The following is a 25,609-nucleotide window of genomic DNA, read 5'->3' as shown; positions in this document are numbered from 1 at the left end:
AAAGAAAATTACTAAATGTAACACCACAAACTCTTCAAAGAAACCTTGGATTACTACAGGTATTAAAGTGTCTTAAGAAAGAAAAAGAAAACTGTATGAGACAGCACGAACTAGTAAAGATCCAGAAATAGTTTTACACTATAAAAATTATGGTAAAATACTAAGAAAAGTTGTAAGGAAATCGAGAAATATACTTGTTAGAGGAGAAATTAACAACTCCAGCAATAAAATCAAATCAATATGGAATGTTGTAAGAAGGAAGACAGGAAAAGTAACCACTGGGGTAGGTAGTGTTACTGTTAAAGAGAACGATACCATCTTAACCAACAGTACACAGGTAGCCAATGTATTTAACAATCACTTCTTACGTGTAGGAAAAAAAAATTGGTGAGAATAGTTCAAAAGAAAAAGCCAGGCAGTACATGGAAGAGTCAGGTTTGAAAAATTTTAGTCAGATTAAGTTTCATCTAACAACTTATTGCGAAATAAAGAAAATTATTAAATCTTTAAAAAATAAATGTTCTGTTGAAGTAGATGACATCTCTAACAAGTTATTAAAACAATGTGGAGCAATTACAGTTGATGTTTTGAGTCACATATGTTGTAGCCTCTCCCCGATGTTATTCAATCTGTATATTGAGCAAGCAGTAAAGGAAACAAAAGGAAAATTCGGAGTAGGTATTAAAATCCATGGAGAAGAAATAAAAACTTTGAGGTTCGCCGATGACATTGTAATTCTGTCAGAGACAGCAAAGGACTTGGAAGAGCAGTTGAATGGAATGGACAGTGTCTTGAAAGGAGGGTATAAGATGAACATCAACAAAAGCAAAACGAGGATAATGGAATGTAGTCGAATTAAGTCGGGTGATGCTGAAGGAATTAGATTAGGAAATGAGACACATAAAGTAGTAAAGGAGTTTTGCTATTTGGGGAGCAAAATAACTGATGATGGTCGAAGTAGGGAGGATATAAAATGTAGACTGGCAATGGCAAGGAAAGCGTTTCTGAAGAAGAGAAATTTGTTAACATCGAGTATAGATTTAAGTGTCAGGAAGTCATTTCTGAAAGTATTTGTATGGAGTGTAGCCATGTATGGAAGTGAAACATGGAGGATAAATAGTTTAGACAAGAAGAGAATAGAAGCTTTCGAAATGTGGTGCTACAGAAGAATGCTGAAGATTAGATGGGTAGATCACATAACTAATGAGGAAGTATTGAATAGTATTGGGGAGAAGAGAAGTTTGTGGCACAACTTGACCAGAAGAAGGGATCAGTTGGTAGGACATGTTCTGAGGCATCAAGGGATCATCAATTTAGTATTGGAGGGCAGCGTGGAGGGTAAAAATCATAGAGGGAGACCAAGAGATGAATACACTAAGTAGATTCAGAAGGATATAGGTTGCAGTAGGTACTGGGAGATGAAGAAGCTTGCACAGGATAGAGTAGCATGGAGAGCTGCATCAAACCAGTCTCAGGACTGAAGACCACAACAACAACAACATGTAATGCATCACTGACTCAGGGTATTTTTCCAGACAGGTTAAAATATGCCATTGTCAGGCCTCTCTACAAAAAGGGGGAAACAACAGACATCAATAATTATCGGCCAGTATCCTTGCTTACAGCATTTTCAAAAATCTTTGAGAAAGTAATATACTTGAGAGTGGTTAGCCATCTCAACAGTAATGGGATACTTTGTAAATCGCAGTTCAGATTTCAGAAATGCTGTTCCACTGAGACAGCAATATACAATTTCACTGGCCACATGATAGAGTCTTTAAATAGTAAAATGTCACCAGTAGGAATATTCTGTGACTTATCCAAAAAATTTGATTGTGTGAACCATAGCATTATGTTAGAGAAATTACAATTCTATGGTATAAATGGAACAGCATATGAGTGGTTTAAGTCATATCTACAGAACAGGAAGCAAAAAGTCTCTTTATGTGCTTCAAGTGATTCAAAGGAGTTTGCCACTTCACCTAACTGGGGTGAAATTACATTAAATGTTCCACAAGGTTCGATCATGGGTCCCCTCCTGTTCTTGATATATGTGAATGACCTCCCTTCTTATGTGAAACAAGATGCTGAACTGACACTGTTTGCTGATGAAACAAGCATAATTATTAATCCAGTAAAAGAAAGTCCGAGAGAAAATGATACAAATAAGGTATTTGGAAAAGTTATTAATTGGTTTTCTGCGAATGTGCTTGCTCTGAACTTTGAAAAAACACAATACATCCAATTTTCTGCTGCAAAAAGTATAATACCTCCAATAAACATAACACAACAAAAGAAGTCAGTAGCCAGGGTAGAGCATACTAAGTTTTTGGGTGTACATATACATGAGAATCTTAATTGGAAACGTCATATTTTGGATCTCCTAAAGCCACTAGGTTCAGCAACTTTTGCAATCAGAATAATTGCCAATTTTGAGCATGTAGAAATTAGTAAGCTAACATACTTTGCATACTTCCACTCTCTGATGTCATATGGAATAATATTCTGGGGCAACTCAACACTTAGGCAAACGGTATTCACCACTGAAAAGAAAGTAGTTAGAATAATGTGTGGGGTTCATAGTCGCACATCTTGAAGGCATCTGTTTAAAAGGTTAGGAATTCTTACAACCACTTCACAGTACATTTACTCAGTAATGAAATTTTTTCTCAGCAACATGGACCAGTTTAAAATCAACAGCGACATTCATGATTGCAATACCAGAAAAAAGAAAGACCTACACTATCCTTTACTTAACCTATCTTTGGCACAGAAAGGGGTAAAATATGCTGCTATAAAACTTTTTGGTAAATTACCAGATGAAATAAAATGTCTGACAGACAGCAGTAATAGTTTCAAAAACAAATTGAAATTATATCTCCTTGACAACTCCTTCTATGCCATAGATGAATTCTTCAATATGAGTAAATAAATCTGGAGATATAATACATGCATTTTGTGCCGTTTAAGGGAATGGGACAGATAATAGAAATATTTAGGTATAACACTATAATGTAAAAAAAAAAACTTCTTTCCTGTGCGCATTTCTTGTGCATTTGACACGTTCCACATCATAACGGTTTTTCCCTGCTATTGATCAATGGGACATGTAACTAACTAACTCTAACAACAGAGCAGTCTATCCCAATAATAACTAAAAATTAGTTGATACTAGCAGATATTAATAATTCTTTTTACTGTTCTATATTTTTCTGTAACTAATATTTTTCATTTTAACTAATGTGTTAAGAAACAAAATAAAGAATAGAAAATTAACCATTGGAATACCAACGTACATTATGTGATGTGTATTCCTGGGGGTGTGGTGAGGGACAGGAGGAAGGAGGGGGGAGGTAGAAGGAAATACTTTTTCCCATCCCAAAAAAAAATTGTTAATCGTTGCTTACTTATGCCAACAACAGATTTTTTTAAAGAGGTACTGTGATGTGTAAGTAGCATCCAAAACCTGAAAGTATCTTTTAATACATTCTGGAGAAATACCAATGCACTTTCAGTAACATGTGCTAACACGAAGCGGTACTTTTTGAGGAAAGAAAATTATAAATTTGGTAAATTATTGTTCTTTTACTCACAATATACTTTTTAATAGATATTAATGTGTACACAGGGTCATGAACTTGAAAATATTGAATATGATACTCATTGTGAATACCACCAATATTAGGAAAAGGATAAATTGATACTCACTGTAAAGATAGCCCACTGAGTTGCAGAGAGGCCCAATGAAAAGACTATTGCACATTACAGTGTTTGGTCAAAGCCTTCTTCAGCATACAACACAACACCACACACACACACACACACACACACACACACACACACACACAAATACTGCACAAACGACTGCTACCACCGGCAGTTTCCATTGTTTGATTCATTGTGAAAACATCACATATACCACTGTGACTTAAATTTATGAGTTTAGTTTAACTGAAAAATTGAAAAACACTTATTGAAACTGGTAGAAGGCTTCATTAAAAATAATAAATGTCTTTTTTTCAATATTTTAGAATTTAAAGTACCTGACTACATTATAACACTTTCAAAAGTTGGCCACAAAGTAGCCACCTGCCCTTTGGTGTTGCAACAGTTAATTATGTGTCATTTTTAAAACAAGCTAAATCTATTTAACAGTTTTCGGTTCATCAGTGTTAAGTAAATTACATCGACCCTGTCTTGTACTTATATTTATACCAAACAAAACCCAAAATAAATAAAGAAAAAAAAACAAAAGAAGGCAACATTGTAACAGACAATATCAGTATTAAATTTGGGTGCATTTTATCCCCATAAACTGACTTGGCATATTCTTTCAAAGTGTCAGATTGTTTTCTAATAATGTAATTTTTGGGCTTGACACTGGAAACTACTACTTCATGCCAACAGTCCCTCTAGTTTACCAAATGATGGAGCTCTCGGTCCCTAAGGTCAGTATTACTGCTGGCTTCTTTTTTTTATATACATCTAAGCTGTCACTTGGTAGGTAGAAGGTTTTTCTAGCTTAAACAGTTATATCTGGTCTAGAGGATTGTTTCCTTTATGAACATTTAAATCAATCTTACATCTAGCTGTTCTGAAGTAAATCTCAATTTTCTACTAAAATGACACTACCAGTATGTTCTCATGCAATATCAGTGAAATATACAAATGACAAATCCACATTAAGTTATCCATTGTGGTTCTGATGTGCATTTTGGTAACTACTTGCTTCCTATTTCTCTTCCCATCCTTCCACCAGTTTTCTTCACGTACCCCACAACTCAATAACTACTCTCCCCCTCTATTATGACATACGGATTCTAAGAAAGATAATACTTTTAAGTTGTTTATATGTATGCAGTACTTTACAATGAAGGGAACATAACTTTTATAGGTGCTTGTGAAGAAGGTAGAAGAACCTTGTCATAACGGGAGTTCTCAACTGAGATTTGAAAACGAAGGACTGTATGAATGCTTAAACATCTAGTGCATTGTCGTTGTTGTTGCTGTTGTTGTTGTTGTTGTTGTTGTGATGGTCTTCAGTCCTGAGACTGGTTTGATTAAGCTCTCCATGCTACTCTATCCTGTGCAAGCTTCTTCATCTCCCAGTACTTACTGCAACCTACATCCTTCTGAATCTGCTTAGTGTATTCATTTCTTTGTCTCCCTCTACGATTTTTACCCTCCACGCTGCCCTCCAATACTAAACTGGTGATCCCTTGATGCCTCAGAACATCTCCTAACAACCGATCCCTTCTTCTAGTCATGTTGTGCTACAAACTCCTCTGCTCCCCAATTCTATTCAATAACTCCTCATTAGTTATGTGATCTACCCATCTAATCTTCAGCATTCTTCTGTAGCACCACATTTCGAAAGCTTCTATTCTCTTCTTGTCCAAACTATTTATCATGCATGTTTCACTTCCATACATGGCTACACTCAATACAAATACTTTGAGAAAAGTAAAAGTTTTCCTTACACTTAAAGCACTACTCGATGTTAACAAATTTATCTTCTTAATATATGTTTACCTTGCCATAGCCAGTCTACATATCCTCTCTACTGCGGCCATTATCAGTTATTTTGCTCCCCAAATAGCAAAACTCATCCACTACTTTAAGTGTGTTGTTTCCTAACCTAATTCCCTAAGCATCACCTGATTTAATTCGGATACACTCTATTATCCTTGTTCTGCTTTTGTAGATGTTCATCTTCTATCCTCCTTTCAAGACACTGTGCATTACGTTCAACTGCTCTTTCAAGCCCTTTGCTGTTTCTGACACAATTACAATGTCACTGACAAACCTCAAAGTTTTTATTTCTTCTCCATGGATACTAATACCTACTCCGAATATTTCTTTTGTTTCCTTTACTGCTTGCTCAATATACAGATTCAATAACATCGGGGACAGGCTACAACCCTGTCTCACTCCCTTCCCAACCGCTGCTTCCCTTTCATGCCCCTTGACTCTTATAACTGCCATCTGGTTTCTGTACTAATTGTAAATAGCCTTTTGTTCCCTGTATTTTACCCCTGACACCTTTAGAATTTGAAAGAGAGTATTCCAGTCAACATTGTCAAAAGCTTTCTCTAAATCAATAAATGCTAGAAACATAGGTTTGCCTTTCCCTACTCTATTTTTTAAGATAAGTCGTAGGGTCAGTATTGCCTCAAGTGATCCAATATTTCCGAACTGATCTTCCCCGAGGTCGGCTTCTACCAGTTTTCCCATTCATCTGTAAAGAATTCGCGCTAGTATTTTGCAGCTGTGACTTATTAAACTGATTGTTCGGTAATTTTCACGTCTGTCAACACCTGCTTTCTTTGGGATTGGAATTATTATATTCTTGTTGAAGTCTGAGGGTATTTCACCTGTCTCATACATCTTGCTCACCAGATGGTAGAGGTTTGTAAGGACTGGCTCTCCCAAGGCTGTCAGTAGTTCTAATGGAATGTTGTCTACTCCCGGGGTCTTGTTTCGACTCAGGTCTTTCAGCGCTCTGTCAAACTCTTCATGCAGTATCATACCTCCCATTTCATCTTCATCGCCGGCCGGTGTGGCCGAGTGGATCTAGGTGCTAGTCTGGAACCACGCGACCGCTACGCTCGCAGGTTCAAACTCTGCCTCGGGCATGGGTGTGTGTGATGTCCTTAGGCAAGTTAGGTTTAAGTAGTTCTAAGTTCTAGGGGACTGATGACCTCAGCAGTTAAGTCCCATAGTGCTCAGAACCATTTGAATCATCTTCATCTACATCCTCTTCCATTTCCATAATATTGTCCTCAAGTACATCGCCCTTGTATAGACCCTCTATATATTCCTTCCACCTTTCTCCTTTCCCTTCTTTGCTTAGAACTGGGTTTCCATCTGAGCTCTTGATATTCATACAAGTGGTTCTCTGTTCTCCAAAGGTCTATTTAATTTTCCTGTAGGCAGTATCTATCTTACCCCTAGTGAGATAAGCCTCAGCCTCTACATCCTTACATTTGTCCTCTAGCCATTCCTGCTTAGTCATTTAGCACTTCCTGTCAATCTTGTTTTTGAGACGTTTGTATTCCTTTTTGCCTGCTTCATTTACTGCATTTTTATATTTTCTCCTTTCATCAATTAAATTCATTATTTCTCCTGTTACCCAAGAATTTCTACTAGCCCTCATCTTTATACCTACTTGACCCTCTGCTGCCTTCACTACTTCATCCTCAGAGCTACCCATTCTTCTTCTACTGCATTTCTTCCCCCCATTCCTGTCAATTGTTTCCTTGTGCTCTCCCTGAAACTCTGTACAACCTCTGGGTTAGTCAGTTTATCCAGGCCCCATCTCCTTAAATTCCCACCATCTTGTAGTTTCTTCAGTTTTAATCTACAGATCATAACCAATAGATTGTGGTCAGAGTCCACATCTGACCCTGGAAATGTCTTACAATTTAAAAGCTGGTTCCTAAATCTCTGTCTTACCACTATATAATCCATCTGATACCTTCTAGTATCTCCAGGCTTCTTCCATGTACACAACCTTCTTTCACGATTCTTGAACCAAGTGTTAGCTATGATTAAGTTGTGCTCTGTGCAAAGTTCTACCAGGCAGCTTCCTCTTTCATTTCTTACCCCTAATCCATATTCACCAGCTAAATTTCCTTCTCTCCCTTTTCCTACTATCGAATTCCAGTCACCCATGACTATTAAATTTTCGTCTCCCTTCACTATTTGAATAATTTCTTTTACCTCATAATACATTTCTTCAATTTCTTCGTTATCTGCAGAGCTAGTTGGCATATAAACTTGTACTACTGTAGTAGGCGTGGGCTTCGTGTCTATCTTGGCCACAATACTGCGTTCTCTATGCTGTTTGCAGTAGCTTACCCGCACTCCTACTGTTTTATTCATTGTTAAACCTACTCCTGCATTACCCCTATCTGATTTTGTATTTATAACCCTGTATTCACCTGACCAAAAGTATTGTTCCTCCTGCCATCGAACTTCACCAGTTCCCACTGTATCTAACTTCAACCTATCCTTTCCCTTTTAAATTTTCTAACCTACCTGTCCGATTAAGGGACCTGACATTCCACGCTCCGATCCGTAGAACGCCAGTTTTCTTTATCCTGATAACGACATCCTCTAGAGTAGTGCATATATACTTCAAATTACTTTGCTTCTTGAAAATGTAACATATGTCACTATGTTACCAGTAGAAAGTAAGCATACTAGGCATGCTCTTTTAAACAAGAGTCTGAAGTGTACACTACAACTTAGAAGAAGGAACAATAATTTTCCAGCAATGCTTCCATACATACACTATATCAGTCACTCACAGTTTCAAATACTGCAGGGCAATGAATTGCCATTCAACCAGTAACTAAAAGTAGAAGTCAAATGTAAATTTTATCTGCTTTTTGATTGATGTTGAATGAATGTTGTAAGTTCTCATGGACAGCATATCAACAATATATTGTTAGCAAAATACATATATTTTGAAAACATTTAAATGTATAATAGGGTGTATACGGGGACAAGGAAAAAAACTTCCCGATTTCTCCCGGATATTCCGTTTAAAAAATATGCTTTTTCCTGAGCGAAAATACACTTTTTCTGTGCTAAGTGACAGTAGGTTTTCCATAGACTTTCCCTCCTAACTGTAAAACTTATCAATCCTTTGAATCGTTTACATTTTATACAATCACGTAGAACTTCCAGGAAAAAAAAAAAGACGGGGGAGAGAAGTTTTGGAAAGACTTTTAATATAAAAAGGAGATAAGTTTTGGAAAGACCTTTGATTTGCAGCAACATATACGCTGCATATTTTCGTATTACGAAAGTATAAATTCGAATTGCACCAAACACAGTGCGTTAGTTTCCAGAGCGTGGAAACTGAGGCTGCGATGTCCTTTTGTAAGCCAGTCATATCTCAAGTTACGAGATCTCGCCAGTCGATGACAGCAGACATTCAGAGCATAGGACACGTCTTATAGTCAGCCAATAGCAAGATCACTGGTTAAGTAGCGCGAACACACAAAGAGGAAAAGTTAACGGTTTACATTAATGTACACAGTACCGTATATCTATAAGAAAAGCTAAGTTTTCACATATAATATTGGTCTCTAAGATTAACACGCTACAACACAAGCTAAGCTTTCACATGTAATATTGATCTTTTTTTGCGTGTGTTATATTTTAAGATACATCTCACAAATGTGCCAGTAAATTTAAAATTATGACATAAATATCTCAGCTCGAAATTCTTGTAAGTGGCTGGTCCTCGAACTGTTCAGTTTCGAACACTCTGTGATTTAGAAATCCATACGACTTCCTCACACGTGACATAATTCATCTTGAGCAAAAAGAAATTTATTTTGAAAGTAACGCTTTTCTAACCACTGTTGGCAATACTATCCGGGGACTGTTAGAAATAGGTTCAATTTACCAGTTGCCAGAGAGTGCCAGAAAACAGGCATTATTGTGCATGTGCAACTGCAGTGGTGTAGGAAGCCCGCATATTCGTGTGTATAAAGCACTGAGAGAGCTTACGTTACACCATAAAAGAAACAGGGCATCAGAGGATACTACAAAGAGCATCGGAATTTCATAAAGCATACTAAAATGCATAATTCGGCTTGAAGTGCAAACTGGCTTTTTCCAGATTCACAGTGAAGTAGGTCCCATCTGATATTAAGCTTTTCAGTGTGGTTTTTGAGATGTAAATTTTCTTGGAACTCTATCTACGATCTCATTTTTGGTTCTTTATTATGGCATAATGCCATACATGGCAGAAAATGATAACGTGCACTTGAAATTCAGCGTACAGTTAGAGCTAGCCATTACTGTAGAACGAAACACTTTGTTTCAAATAAAATGATTGCCTCAGCGTAAAGATCAATAAAGCCAAATTTCTTTAGCAAACTTGCAAAAATAACTTCATTGTTCTGCAAGGCGATTAATGCTTGACTGCTACTAACTTGGAAATAAAATAAAATCAGAAAATTGAAACTAATAATATATTTTTGCCCTCCGTAATTATGTGAATGTATTTTAATTCACTTGATAGCTCCCGGCCACAGAAATCTGTTTTGTTTTCATTTGACGTGGGAGCTGTACACCAAGAGAAGCAGCGACATCACTTAACGTAAACACGAATCACGTGGAGACTAACCCCCTCCCTACTACAACTCGGACAACTCTGAGCATGCCCGAATCTGGCAGCTAGAGCGCGCGAGAAAAATTTTTCTCGTTTGCATTTGGCTGCTGGCTGCTACTGCCGATACAGCTGACAGCCGAACTTCAAGTAGCGGGAAGCGGGAGAAGGTACTGCGCATGCGCAACAACCCGCTGTGAACAGTTGTGACGTCATGCTCATAGCAAGCACTTTATTGTTTCGAAGAATTACTTAGTCTTCGCCCTACGGCCTTTGACATATTTTTGCTATTTGCAAACGCTTGTGCGTGCACGGTGTTTTGTTGTTGTAAATTGCGCATTTCCTTTGCCACTAAAGTTTTTTCCCCCTCTCGTTTATATTTTATTGCTGCAGCATCATTCTCCAGTAGCAGTCTACCAAAATGGCTCTGAGCACTATGGGACTTAACATCTGAGGTCATCAGTCCCCTAGAACTCAGAACTACTAAAACCTAACCAACCTAAGGACATCACACACATCCAAGCCCGAGGCAGGATTTGAATCTGCGATCATAGCGGTCGCGCGGTTCCAGACTGTAGCGCCTAGAACCGCTCGGTCACTCCGGCCGGCAGCAGGCTACAGTAACATTCTTTGCTAGAGAATCAATTCTTAAAAGTCAAAATTACAAAAATTTAACTGAAAGCTAAAACAATGAAAAATTCCCGGGATTCCGAAAAATTCCCAGGTTTTTCCCAGTTTTCTCCCGGATGAAAACGTTCCCGGGTTTTTCCCGGATTTCTTGGTTGTCCCGGGTCATATACACCCTGTATAAGCTATCAAGCAGAAAATCGCAAAACTTTCACAAATTAATTCAATACTGATTCTTTTCCTCTTTAAGTTACACAATTTGTAGAGGTTCTTTAAAAATACAGTTACTCAACCATACAATTTCTTGATTACGTGTTTTTTTTTTGTTCCCCCCCCCCCCCCCTCCCAACCTCAAATTACACAACATATTTCAGGCTTTCCACTCATCTTATGGTATTGCAGCTCATCTAAAAATTTTAAATTTGTCTTATCGTCACTTTAGTTTTATGATACTATCAAATGCATTATTAGTAGAGACAGGAAATAATTTGTTTTATTTTACAGTGAAATTTAGTGTACTTTTTGTCAAATTTAATTATACTTTTTGTAGCTCCCGATGTTATTTTTTTGCCAGTTTTGCTCCTGTTTTTGGCCGAATTCAGTGCTATTTTGATGCCAAATTCTGTTTATTTGTCTTGTTATTTTTCTCCAATTTTGGTGCTATTTTTTGGCAAATTCAGTGCTACTTTCTCTTCCAATTTTGGTGTTATTTTTTGTCAATTTTGGTGTTAAATTTTCTGCCAACTTCCGTGTAACTTTTTGCCAGATTCTTTTTTTTTTTTTTTTTTTTTTTTTTTTTTTTTTTTTTTTTTTCCCAGCATTTTTTTCGTTATGTGGAAAATGTGTCATTTTAAGACTACACATGAATTTCAGCCTTGGGGAAAAATGAAGACAAAATGCAATTTCAATATTCGATACCTATCAGTTACGAATTTTAGTAAACTGTCATCTTCAGATTCAGTGCTTTTTAAAAAAAAAAAAAAAAAAAAAAAAAATGGGAAAAATCCATCAAATCCCATTATTTTTCACATTATTGTTTTCACGAAATTTTTCTCTCCTTAAGATTAGGCTTTAAACGGCATAGGATACTTTACTTCTATGTGAGCATTTTACTGTTTACATATTTTGTTTGTGGTATGTTTCAATAGGAAAACTTGACTTCTGTAAAAAGAAAGCTACTGTGAGAAAATTTATTCCAATATCAGAGTGCAAAATTTAAGATCATTTTTAAAATTTTCCAGGGTTAAAAGTCACATCAACTTCTACATCATCAGTGATTATAAAATAAATAAGCAAGCTCATAGGACAAAATATTAATAAATGCATAAAAAAAAGCACACTGATCATTTTGGAGTGCTGTGGATGGTGTACAAGTGGTTCCATGGCATCACATGATCATCGAACACTGAAGTAATTTATGGCAAGTGGTATCTATGAAGTCAGTTGTCTAGAATCGACACAGTACAACATGGAGTCACAACAGAATGGCAGAGAGCAGGTTTTGTAACTTCCTGGCAGATTAAAACTGTGTGCCCGACCGAGACTCGAACTCGGGACCTTTGGCTTTCGCGGGCAAGTGCTCTACCAACTGAGCTACCGAAGCACGACTCACGCCCGGTACCCACAGCTTTACTTCTGCCAGTATCTCGTCTCCTACCTTCCAAACTTCGTGCTTCGGTAGCTCAGTTGGTAGAGCACTTGCCCGCGAAAGGCAAAGATCTCGAGTTCGAGTCTCGGTCGGGCACACAGTTTTAATCTGCCAGAAAGTTTCATATCAGCGCACACTCTGCTGCAGAGTGAAAATCTCATTCTGGGAGCAGGTTTTGTGTTTGGACATACCTGTGCCTATGATCATAGCATGAATGAAGCTACTTGCTTTATACACGTAAAAACATAGACTGTCCTACGTGTCTCGAAGGGATGGTGCATCACTCACAGGCAAGTAATAAGACGTAAAAACAATCCCATAAAAATACCCTAACCAACAGGGACTGGAGACGACTGTCACACCTAGTCAACGACAATTGGTTTCCAATCCAATAGAAACCTTATCTGTTAGTGAAGGCAAGTCCATCACAACCAGTGTCCAAGCAAACCAACTGCATGCAATGATCATACAGAGTTAAGTACCATGCAAAAGACCATTGCTTGCAACAGAACATTAAAGGTGAACTGCTTCAATTGACCAAACAATACCAACACAAGAGAGTACCCAAGTGGAAGCATTTTATGTTGTCATAAAAACTGCAATTTTGTCTCTTTTAAAACAATGCAAGGCATCAAGTGTACTGACGGCCCAATGAGGCATTTCAGTCATAGTGTGTGTGGAGGATGCAGTTCTGGCTGGAGATAGTTCAGTGGTGTTTTGGAAGTGTTTTTTGTACCACATGAATATGAAGGAGGTAGTTTATTTCAATAATTTCTCCTGTCTTCTAAATCTTTATTATAAGTATGCTGTGGACACCGCATATACCAAAATGACAACAGGTGTGTTCGCACGATAGCATGCATATGTTCTTTGTGTCATGAATACTCAAGCACCATATACCACCTCAACTAACCCACTAAATAACCCAATCGTAATCCCATAGAAACTGTCTGAGACTATCTGGAAGAGTGGTGAAACACAGAAATCAACATCTCTGCAATTTGGTAGCTCTAAGGATCTAATCATTAAAAGACTGGCTTCAGCTGGATATGGCATACCTGAAGGAACTTGTGGACTCTTTTCCTTGCCAAATTGAGGTTACTATCTAGGCCACAGGTGGTGTCACGTGGTATTAAAATAATCGCTCCTCTGGGTGCCAACTGTTTCGTCTAGTGTGCTTATAAATCAAGGCACTAAATGAAAGTACGTATATTATTTACAAAATCAACACACTGTATTAATTGTCATCTTACAATGTCCATATTGTAAGCTGCATTTCTGGTAACAACAGCTAGGGGTAACAAATATTTACTTGCCAATGAAATCAATGGTTGTGTTGTACACCATGCATAGACACATGCTCCCCATATCATAATTAAAAAATATCTTGCTTTACACCTTAATTGTTTTAATGACATTCCATGAGAAAGTCACAAAAAATTACAAGGGGTAGTCAGACAACAAAGGAACCTGGTCTTTATTTCACAAAATACTGTAATAATGCAAGATATTGGCTTTGTCATTGATTTTCTAACCTGTTATACTAAGTTTGTTACTGTATGGATGCAGCAAATATTAAAAAAAAGTGTGAGTCTGATAGATTTAGGGAGAAAGAGGGTAGTAATCAATCTGTGGAATACATCCATCATGCTGCAGAAACTTACAGCAATTTTTCACTGAAACCACCCTTCAGGAATTCTGGTGCTTTTGCATAGCAACGCAACACAGCACATCAATATACAAACTACTGCTGAGACTGACACAGCAAAACTTCGATAGTATGTCTTGCCTCTTCCAAAATAAAACCTAGGACCAACTTCAACAGTCTTTCCTTCTCATCCCGCCCAGTAAGTCTTCCCTGACCCAGGATTCTGCACGACTTTTCTGAACTGTGCCCCTTTCCCTGAACCTCTCCACTCCTTTTCCTTCACCCCTCTTTCTTCCCCTCAAGAAACAGGAGCCACTGGCTCTGAAAGCTTGTAAAAATTAAACCTTTCTGCGTGTGTGTTTTCTTGCCACAACTTGGTGAGTAGATTTTTTTATCTATACATTTACATCACATTTCATCAATTGTCACCTACTTCTATAAGGAAAAGTCTCATTTCAAATTATTTAATTGGTTCAGTATTATCAATTCAAAGACACACAGACTGTGTGCCAATAGTTGAGGAACAGAGGAAGTGGTTGATTTTGTACAGGAAAATATTCCCCTATTTAGAAGTAGATAAAAAGCACTGAAGAGGTTGTACAATACGCTGAGCAGTGAACAATTATTTACAAACACTGTGATTACATACTGTGTAAATTTCATTTTAGCTGATAGCCTTTCTGACCACTCTTGTATTTTGTACATTTCTTCAGTTGTAAAAGAATGCTTTGTAGAAATCTATGTTCCTAACTCGTATGTCATTCCATCATGGAATTTGAACTTCTGTTCTCTTTTCTATTTTATACATTTCTCAGCTACCTTTGGGAGCCAACTGTGAGTTACATAATAAATTCAGATCAGAAGTTACAAGGAAACAGAACGATAAAGGCAGCAACCGGTGTTCCAGGCAGAGTACGAGGCCTAAAAATTAATGAACAGCGGCATAAGGTATCTCAATAGATAAATTCTTATTGAAATGAAAATTAACATTTTCATAAGTAGACATTCACCTCGGACTGGTTGTGGTATTTCAATAATTATGCATAGTTGATATTTTGCATAAAACATGTGGACGTAAAGAATATAGAAGAAAGCAAGAAGGTAAAAATAAAAGCAATGTTAGCACACATTTATATTTCAACTCCATTAATAATTAACATTGAGCTTATCGTACAGAGAGCAGTAATATGTTTCTACACAAATATTAATAGTGAATTTCTGAGGTGGATTCTAACTTCCCTTCAGTTCTGAGAATTTAATATGTTCAACACCACCAACTAACTGGTTAGTATTCAAAACTGAATACACTAAGATCAGCTGCAACTGTCAATTCATATGCTTCAAGTGAAGCTAGTGGTATCAAGTGCTCTGTTTTCTGAGTTCTTTACATTACTGACCAAAATTTTACTGTTATGATTCAGTCAATTCTCTAAATTCCATTGAGAATGTCTTTCGCAGTGTTCAACTGCCTACTGTAAATATATCACTACTCTGGTTTCATTCCATCAATGAATATGAGCATCTCTTTAGCATTTAAAAATCTTGAATGCTTGGTGCTCCACAGCTTTCAGATATTTATTAAATCACATTTTCTATATACTTTGTGATGCACTAGAAGTGTTTATTTGCCAAAACCAGTTTTCAGGTTTATAAACCATTATAAGTGGCCTCCTATGTACCTCTATTTCAGTGATGTGTGTCAGTTAATACAATAGGATCTGCAATTTGTCCTATAACATAGTATACAGGTTGTCATGTAAGTTACTACGGCAAATATTAGGCAGTGACAATTCTTCGCAATATCTGATGTAACTGTCATATAGTATAAACATGGAACTGACAGGTCAAAGCATTTGTTTAATACTTTTGTTTTATACACTTTCTAGATTGATTACTCCAATATAAACTTGTGGTTCCAACAACAGGGGATCCTGTTTCCTTTTAATGCCATTATTTGTTGTGGTGACCACATCATCCACTTTCTGCAAATAGAGTTATTCTATTTATTGTCTTTGATGCTCGAGCCATAATATACTTCATTTTAGTTTTGTAAGAGTGCTGTGCCTCTCATACTACAATTGCTCCTTATGCTGAGCAACGGTAACATGCTGTGATATACAAAACACTTAAATACAACAATTTTCTGAGCTTATTCCAGTATATCAAGTAAAATACAAACCTATCATCAAATCTTGAGTTTTTTTTAACTCTTTCTGGGTCAGGGGAATCTCTCGATCTTTTACGAACTCCCTTTTCATACTCACTATGGAAACGTTCTTGTCGCCAGTGCCTGAAGAACATAATACATAATTTGATGCCCAATTAAAATTTATCAACAGGTACGTCTCACAATTCTTGTCAACAAAACAAAAACAACTTAAAACAAACAACTTAAAAAACTAATTTTACTTAACAAAAACAAAAAAGAGAAAAATAATAGTTTCCTAATCACTTCTATAACTGAAATTATAGTCCAATTCAAACATGACCCACATACAAAAATATGATACTTGTGGCAAAAAATAATGACATCAATGTGTGAAATGTCCCCAATGAAATATGCAATTTCGGTTCTACACAGTATTATAATATTAATGAGAAACAAATAAGTACATAACATACCGATCATATGACTGTTTATCTGGCATTTCTTCTTTATCCAAATATTCTTTATATCCACGATCTGAAATGGAAGCAATTGTAAATTATACACAGTTAGGCTGAAGTATTAACATATTCATTAATTTCTTGTTGTTGCTTTGTATCTGATTGATTAAGTATTAATTAAAGAAAAAAACCAGTTTTGCTTACTTTCCTATTACTATTCTAAAGTAATACTTTCAACTCTCACAGACTACACATTTTACAGCAAGATTTATTTACCCTGCATTACTATTTTTTCTGAGTTCTACATTATGACCTCTACCAAATAATGTAATTACAAAACATGTAAGAAATGCATTTTGTAAAATATTTATATCAGATTAATAAAAAAGATAATATCTGACACTGATTATAGTCGGTACCATAAACAAGTATGCTAAAATACCTATGAAAACCAATTTTGATGCTTGCAGTTAAATGAAGAAATTATGTCAGAAAAATTTTATTTCACAATAATCTTGATGATAAATGTTATCTATCATTATTCTTTTTGTTATTTCTCCTTTCTTTCAGAGAGATTCAGTTCATATCCTCATACTCTTTTATACAATTGCCACACTAATATTACCATCCTCATAGTATGGAACATAGCCATTCATCATCACAGTTTTGTAGCACTTTAACTTCTTCATGGAATACCTTCACACAGCAATGATTATTTATGATTAGTCAGCCTTAAACCTTTGCAACAGTTAATCCACAAAATTTCTACTCCATTCTCTAACCTAAGAATGCTGTACTTCAGTGGTCTTATTTCCGTATGACCTAATGGCTAATGGAGTCCACAGTCAGGTGTAAAAAAATAGATTTCCTATTTAAATTTTATCATACACTGCATGGTAAAACACATTTTAACCACAAATAACATTTTTGAAACAGAGTTATATTAAATCCAGATTTTCTCTAGACTTGATAGCCTACGAGCTTTAAAAATCATATGTAATTCCACCGCAGTGATGGAGGACATTAATGTACTAAACTGAAGGTTTCATTGTGACTCCTGAATCTCCATGAAATTCCAAGTGAACCCTGATCAATAAATGTTTGGATAACACAAATTTCGTAATATATATCTGATGCTGCCCATTTTTTCCATCACTCAAATTGAACACTGTGATGGTTTACACTATTGAAAGCTAGCAAAGCCTATAGGGTTTATCTGTACTCTTCACCTCTTGTGCTGCTAACATCAAATTTGGCTCCTACCATATGTAGATTTGAAATGCACTATACCAAATTCAAAACTTCTTCAAACTTCACCACATTATACCACATTTTCAGTATTACGGAGTTTCCCATCCTAACATAATTTCATATCATCTTTAAAGTTCCAGTACCAGAATGAGGCAACATCCCAAAGTAATAGCACTGTGTATTCAGTTTTTGGCCAATGCTCAGTTATGGGCAAACTGATTGATTGGAGAAGATCCGTATGGCATTTCCACAATGACATTCTTTAAATGCTTAACAACTGCTTTGCTTTATTTTTACAGCATGTCGTGATTTGCCATTTATGGAATGCAGAATTACTCTGATCTTGATTGTATTGTTAATACTTGCTCTAGCACAAAATCGATAAATTTTCTTTGTTTACTGTGGCTATTAAAAGCTACACTATATACTGTTTCTTATTATCCTTTTTTTGTGGAGGTACCACACTTCCCTCTCTGTCATTACAATGATTACCTTAGGAATTTCATTCCAGGAATAGATCTGCCATTTCTGTGTAAATGCCCAGGTATGTCAATAGGTTTGGTGCAACTTTCAAAAACAAAAAGGTTATTCTCCACATGACATATAGTGGCAAGTACTCAAGAATAGAATGAACACCTTGAACCTATCCCATCCATAGACCATATAAAAAGATAGCCATTTATATCAATGTACTAACAGAAAGGATTTGTATCTGCTTTTTGTGTCAGTCTTCTTAGTTTACCATTTATAAATCTGCTACTGTATATGAAAGTTCTTTGGTCAAGTTACCAATCTATTCATAGTAGAAATATGAAACAAGTAGTGGTTATGGCCATAAACTGAAAGAGGCTAAGCCGAGTAGAAGCAAACTTTCAACTGACTGACAGGATAGACCACAACAAAGTTCATCAAACAACAAAGTCATTGATATAAAGCTTTCCCTCAAAAGGAATCACTAAATATATGTCAAAACTATGTATGCTTTCTTTCCTCACAATGTGTGGAAGACACAGTTAACTTGTGCACTGTTCACGTTCTCTTGGATGTTTATGCAACCATTTAATAGTTACTAGGATTGTGCTATCATCTGATTAAGAGCCAACAGAACATCTGCAATACTCCATAAGGTATCACATTCCCACGTAAAGTGCCACAACACATAATATAATGACTGCATGAATCTCTATACACACTTTTATAAATAGGAGATATTCATGTGATACTTCACACCCCCTACTCATTTAAGTTGGCAGAGAAATCTTCCGCTACACGTCTTTTCTTTCTTCTTTCAGCTCTAATTAAGTTTTGTTCAGACTGCAATGGTTCTTATTAGTTTCAACATTTTTATGACATTGAGCTTCTATAGTACAGAGGAAGTATGTTTTAACTTGTAACAACTAAATAACTCCAAAAATTTGAATTGTACTAAAAAAAATGCTTAAGATGAAAAGTTAATATTTTCAAAGGGGACATCTGTTTGTGCTAAGACTGGCTACCCCCAACCTTTTATTTTCAAATGGGAACCCCACCATTTTTATTTCAGATTCGGATTCTACACCAAAAAACACCTAGAGTTTGCCCAAAAGATTTTTTTCAATTCAAGGTAGATGGTGCTGTAATTGATAAAATTTAATTTTTTGGGTTATTGCAATTGGGAAGCAATGCATTTGATTCCACTTAACACTTGCGACAAGAATGTAAACTTTTTTGTTCTGAACAGTTGATATTTTTGTGAAAAATGTAATTTCATTTTGCAAATTTAATTGAACAATAAAACTTTTATGGTTAAACATTTATATCTCTGGTTAATAATCTACTTTTAGTGTGATACAGGAACAATGAAGTGGATATAACAGTTTTCCATTCCCATTGGGGTGCTTGATTTTGGTGAGACCACTTGCCTCTCACCATTGGTGTGCTCAATTTTGGAGAACCCCTGGCCTCTCACAATACTGAGGTGCTTGATTTGGGAGAGTCCCCTGGCCTCTCACCATTTTTGTAATTCACGATGAATCCTCAAACTGACAACCTTCCATTTCGACACATTTATTAATTCATGCTTCAAATTCATGCACACAACTTATGAGCATATCTGCTGTAATTTTTGCATAAGCATTTTTGATACATTCTATCACATTCTATCGAGTAGTTGGTACTTCTGTATGTAATTTGTATTTAAGAAAACCTCACATGAAAAGATCCGGCAATTTAAGGTCGAATGATCTGGTAGGCCACATTACCTGATCACCACTACCGATCCAGCAACCACTGAAAACACAATTTACTACTTCTTGGTCTATTGCAGAGTTGTGTGCCAGACAACCATCATATTGAAACCACTTGTTCAGTCACACTATGAAGGCTACATTTTCCAACAGAATCAGTAACTCATCATGCAATAACTTATGATACTTTTCTCTGTTCAATGTGCCTTAAGAAACTAGGGGGTCAACTATTTTGTCACTTACCAACTGCACCAAATGTAAACAGACCAAGAACACCGATGATCAGTTTCACACATCCAGTGCAGGTTTACTAAACTCCAAAAATGCATGTTAAGATGATTAACTTTACCACAGTTCGTAAAAGTTGACTAATCAGAGAATAATTACTCAACAAAAGAATTGCGGGTCTTTTTGTAATCGCATGACTGTCTACTTCCAAAAACCCTGTTTGATCCTGAAAATCATTCCCATGAAGTTATTGACGCATGGAGACAATGTATGGATGGTATTCGTGATGTTTTAGGGTTCCTAAAACACTTTGTGGGCGTGATTTATGACTGGTGAGATGTTTCTCAGGTACTTGCATGTGCATCATGAGCAACTAGTATTGCAATTTCATTACTGCTGTTCCTCGTAACTGTTGTTCTACAAGTTCTTTTCTTTTTAGGTGTCACACTTCCTTCGGTAGTCAAACGTTTTACAACATGATGAATAGTCGTACGAAATCATAGCCTGTTAAAAAACTTTCAGCATAAAGAGATACAGCAGCATACAAATTTCTTGTAGCCTCGCCATAAGTTAAAGTTATTTTGATTTTCACTTCTAAAGGAAAAACACCCATTACTTCAAATGTGCTAAGTTCAAATGTCTAAGCACAGAAATTTTACTGTACAATCAAATCTGCAAAACTAAACTACATTTTTAACAAAAATATCAACTGCTTAGAACAAAAAAGTTCACATTTTAATTGCAAATGTAATTTAGAATGAAATGTGTAGGTTCTTAATTGCAATAATTGGAAAAATTGAATTTTGTCAATTACAGTGCCATCTAACACAAACAGTTAAAAAAATGTTTTACAGTAAACTATTGGTATTTTTTGGCAAAAAATTCAAATCTATAAAAACCAAGGTTGTAACTTCACATTCTTCTTCAGTTTCTGAGCGGCTGAATTAATGTTAAGCTCAAGATCACTTCAGCCATTTGTTTTCATAAGTGCTGCCTAAATTTCGATCATTACAATTTTTAAAACAAACACTTGTTCAATGCAATTCTCTTTCACCCAAATTCTGAGACCTTCATACCAGTAAAAATGCTTCTTCAATAGTTTTGTGTAAGGGCTGTTTATGTTTAGTCACTTTTGCAGCTCTAATTGACAACCAGTGATTCATCTTTGAAATTGCCCTATCAAATGTCCAGTGCATACTGCATTCTGTTGCTATTGCTGACCATTTCTCAATTATATAAAAAAATGTTAAAGGCTTCGCCAACCAGAATGTCGCTTTGAACACCAGTGTGTTTCCAATAGGCAAGGATTTACTGGACATCGTATGTCCTTACCTTGTTCTAAACTTCGAATTGCATTAGCCACATAGTTATAACGGGACCGAAAGCATTATTGTACTCCACAACTTGGCATTTTTCCCAATAACAAATTAGTTTAAGATATGAAGCAAGAAATAAGTGACAGAAAAAAATGCTACAACCAATTTGAAGTTAAACCTCAGATCGATGGATTTGTAGTTTGTTATTTACCCACCAAATCATATACCATAAGTGTGTACAATAATGAACAAAATAAGGCATGTAAACTGTCTAACATGTCTTTGCTTCATAATTCAAACAATCACTTTGCAAATGACACAAATTTCTTACCAGTTCAAAGTCTTTAATGACAACTGAGCTGTTAAAAGGATCCAATAATTAAATGCAAAAAACACACAATAAATTCACAAAAGTTATAGAAATTAGAGCTCACCTGCTTCTCGTTCATGCTCTTTCATTTGTTCTATTCTCTCCCTTTTTGGTATGCGAAAAACTTCTTTAAGGCAGCTCCATTCATTTAACAGCCCTGAAGCCAACTTTATGAATGGCTGTATCCTATCCAAATTATTCTCTCTTATGTAATCTTCTGATTGACCACCTTTTTCTGGAGCTTCACCAAATCCCTCGTCGTCCGATTCAGTACTCTTCTTTGCCAGAATGTCCGTCTCTGGAATTTCTGCCACAGCATCCACAACTTGCTTTTCATTCTCAATGTCTTGAATTGTTTCATCATAATCAATGCTAGGAGGTGATCCACGAGTTCTAGGCTTTGTGCGATCACATTCATTCATTCCCAGTTTCTTTGGACACTTAGCATTGGCATTTAATTTCAAAATCTGATTGGTGACACATTCTTCATCTGCAGAGAACCTGTTCAAATAACACATCAGGTCACCCAAATATAAAAATAAACACAAACTTTAAAATAATTCAGTTTATTAATAATACATCACTCAGTTTACGACAGACTGCAGAACGATTCTATAGCCACCAATATACATCACGTGTAAGGACTGTGAAGACAAGATAAGAGAAATCAGCACTCGCACGGAACCGTATACCATACAGACAGTCATTTTTTATTCCTTCTGTTTGCGAGTGGAAAAGGAAAGGTAATGAGTAGCACTGATATAAGGTACATTGTGCCATGCAAAATACTGTATGTGTAACGAATGTGCATGTACAGGGTTATTACGAATGATTGAAGCGATTTCACAGCTCTACGATAACATTATTATTTCAGATTTTTTCACAATGCTTTGCACACACATACAAAAACTCAAAAAGTTTTTTTAGGCATTCACAAATGTTCGATATGTGCCCCTCTAGTGATTCGGCAGACATCAAGCCGATAATCAAGTTCCTCCCACACTCAGCGCAGCATGTCCCCATCAATGAGTTCGAAAGCATCGTTGATGCGAGCTCGCAGTTCTGGCACGTTTCTTGGTAGAGGAGGTTTAAACACTGAATCTTTCACATAACACTACAGAAAGAAATCACATGGGGTTAAGTTGGGAGAGCACGGAGGCCATGACATGAATTGCTGATCATGATCTCCACCACAACCGATCCATCGGTTTTCCAATCTCCTGTTTAAGTAATGCCAAACATGATGGAAGTGTGGTGGAGCACCATCCTGTTGAAAGATGAGGTCGGCGCTGTTGGTCTCCAGTTGTGGCATGAGCCAATTTTCCAGCATGTCCAGATACACGTGTCCTGTAACGTTTTTTTCGCAGAAGAAAAAGGGGCCGTAAACTTTAAACCGTGAGATTGCACAAAACACGTTAACTTTTGGTGAATTGCGAATTTGCTGCACGAATGCGTGAGGATTCTCTACCACCCAGATTCGCACATTGTGTCTGTTCACTTCACCATTAAGAAAAAATGTTGCTTCATCACTGAAAACAAGTTTCGCACTGAACGCATCCTCTTCCATGAGCTGTTGCAACCGCGCCGAAAATTCAAAGCGTTTGACTTTGTCATCGGGTGTCAGGGCTTGTAGCAATTGTAAACAGTAAGGCTTCTGCTTTAGCCTTTTCCGTAAGATTTTCCAAACCGTCGGCTGTGGTACGTTTAGCTCCCTGCTTGCTTCATTCGTCGACTTCCGTGGGCTACGCGTGAAACTTGCCCGCACGCGTTCAACCTTTTCTTCGCTCACTGCAGGCCGACCCGTTGATTTCCCCTTACAGAGGCATCCAGAAGCTTTAAACTGCACATACCATTGCCGAATGGAGTTAGCAGTTGGTGGATCTTTGTTGAACTTCGTCCTGAAGTGTCGTTGCACTGTTATGACTGACTGATGTGAGTGCATTTAAAGCACGACATACGCTTTCTCGGCTCCTGTCGCCATTTTGTCTCACTGCGCTTTCGAGCGCTCTGGCGGCAGAAACCTTAAGTGCAGCTTCAGCCGAACAAAACTTCATGAGTTTTTCTACGTATCTGTAGTATGTCGTGACCATATGTCAATGAATGAAGCTACAGTGAATTTATGAAATCGCTTCAATCATTTGTAATAGCCCTGTAGAATCAAACAATGGAAAATCCATGATGGAAGATGACAATATTATGAAAAGACTAGTTACTACTCACCATATAGCAGAGATGTTGAGTCGCAGATAGGTACAACAAAACGACTGTCAGAAAGTAAGCTATTGGCCAAGTGGTCTCAGCAGCCAGAGACTGTGTGTGTGTGTGTGTGTGTGTGTGTGTGTGTGTGTGTTTTTTTTTCCTATGAAGGCCTTGTCGGCTGAGAGCTTACTTTCTGACAGTCTTTATGTGATGAGTAGCAACTATTCTTTTCATAAGAATGTGTAGGTAGATGTACAAGTTCGTAGGTTACTTGATGGCTAACAAAAATCTGTTTCAAACAAGGAAGACAAAATTATTCTCCATTCACAGTGAAAATGAAGACTTCCTACTGGCTTGTGGAGGAAACTCGGCAGAAGTTAGAAATATTTAATCAGGAACGCTTCAATTGCACTTAAAATCAACTTGCTAAAGTTACCTGAGTAGCTTGCAGCATATATACATCTCCAGGGAAGAAAACGTGGATCATTTGTGTGGCAAATTTTACAGTACTGTCAGACACACACTAAATAAATGTGTGTTGTATAAAATATTGAAACATGGGAAATATGTGCCATGGTTCAAAAGCATCATTAAGAAATTACAAATAAAACAGACAGAGCCTTAGAATAGATTCAAATGAAGTGAAGGTCTAACAAAGAAATAGAAAATTACTGAAGTCAAAATAAGTGTACAGATAGATATGAAAATGCCTTCAATGATGTGACAGCAAAACCTCTGTACATCAAATTTTCATACACCTTGACAAGTTTTGTTTTAACATAAAGCTAACTTGTTCATTATACAGGAACCAATAGCGAAGATCATAAACTGAAGCTATTTTCCTCCTGGTATTGTCTTCGATATGTGGAAGTTTTCTTCTAAGGTAAGGTTTTGGAACAATATGTGGGTGGATTTTAATATTTTTCATAAAGTGGGCAGCAGTTATGCTATGTGAGCTTTAATTTTTCAAGTACTCTAACAAGTTCTGAATGTCCTATTTTAAAATTTCTGCATATCTGTTCTATGCATACTGCCTGACAAAAGTTGCATGTAAGTCGGTACATGCCTGGTGCGAGTGCTGTGGGAGTACTACAACAATAGATGAGCTTGTAGATAAGGTCAGATACTATGAAAATAACTACATAATTGCGAAATATAGTCATGAAACTCTTTCATGCAATAAAATTACATTTATAGATAAAGTGATTTGTTAACTCGCCGACCAAGCTCACAATAACATCATTTTGTTGCAGATGGAAAGCTATATAACATTATAACGTAACATTCTAGAAAATAAGGTAGCAACAGTTCTTGCTTAAAACATGTTTGCATTTTATACAACTGAATAAAAGTATGCACTG

At 36.5% G+C, this 25,609-nt stretch overlaps 1 protein-coding gene across 5 annotated transcripts in view; it reads right to left on the bottom strand.

The window, feature by feature from the left end:
• The window catches only part of LOC126458516 (uncharacterized), a 254,934-nt gene that overhangs the window by 106,722 nt on the left and 122,603 nt on the right, over nucleotides 1–25,609 (bottom strand). For 4 of the 5 annotated variants that reach the window (XM_050095616.1, XM_050095619.1, XM_050095614.1 and 1 more), the window contains exons 10-12: nucleotides 22,114–22,550; nucleotides 16,675–16,735; nucleotides 16,232–16,342 (exon numbers count right to left, since the gene is read on the bottom strand). In XM_050095616.1, coding sequence (XP_049951573.1) covers nucleotides 16,232–16,342; nucleotides 16,675–16,735; nucleotides 22,114–22,550 — 609 coding nt within the window. The remainder of the gene's footprint in view (nucleotides 1–16,231; nucleotides 16,343–16,674; nucleotides 16,736–22,113; nucleotides 22,551–25,609) is intronic. The other variant, XM_050095618.1, reaches the window with a different exon arrangement.

The sequence above is a fragment of the Schistocerca serialis genome, chromosome 2, assembly GCF_023864345.2.
Source record: "Schistocerca serialis cubense isolate TAMUIC-IGC-003099 chromosome 2, iqSchSeri2.2, whole genome shotgun sequence".
NCBI classification, from domain to species: Eukaryota; Metazoa; Arthropoda; class Insecta; order Orthoptera; family Acrididae; genus Schistocerca; species Schistocerca serialis.
This window is presented reverse-complemented; position numbering and strand designations above follow the sequence as displayed.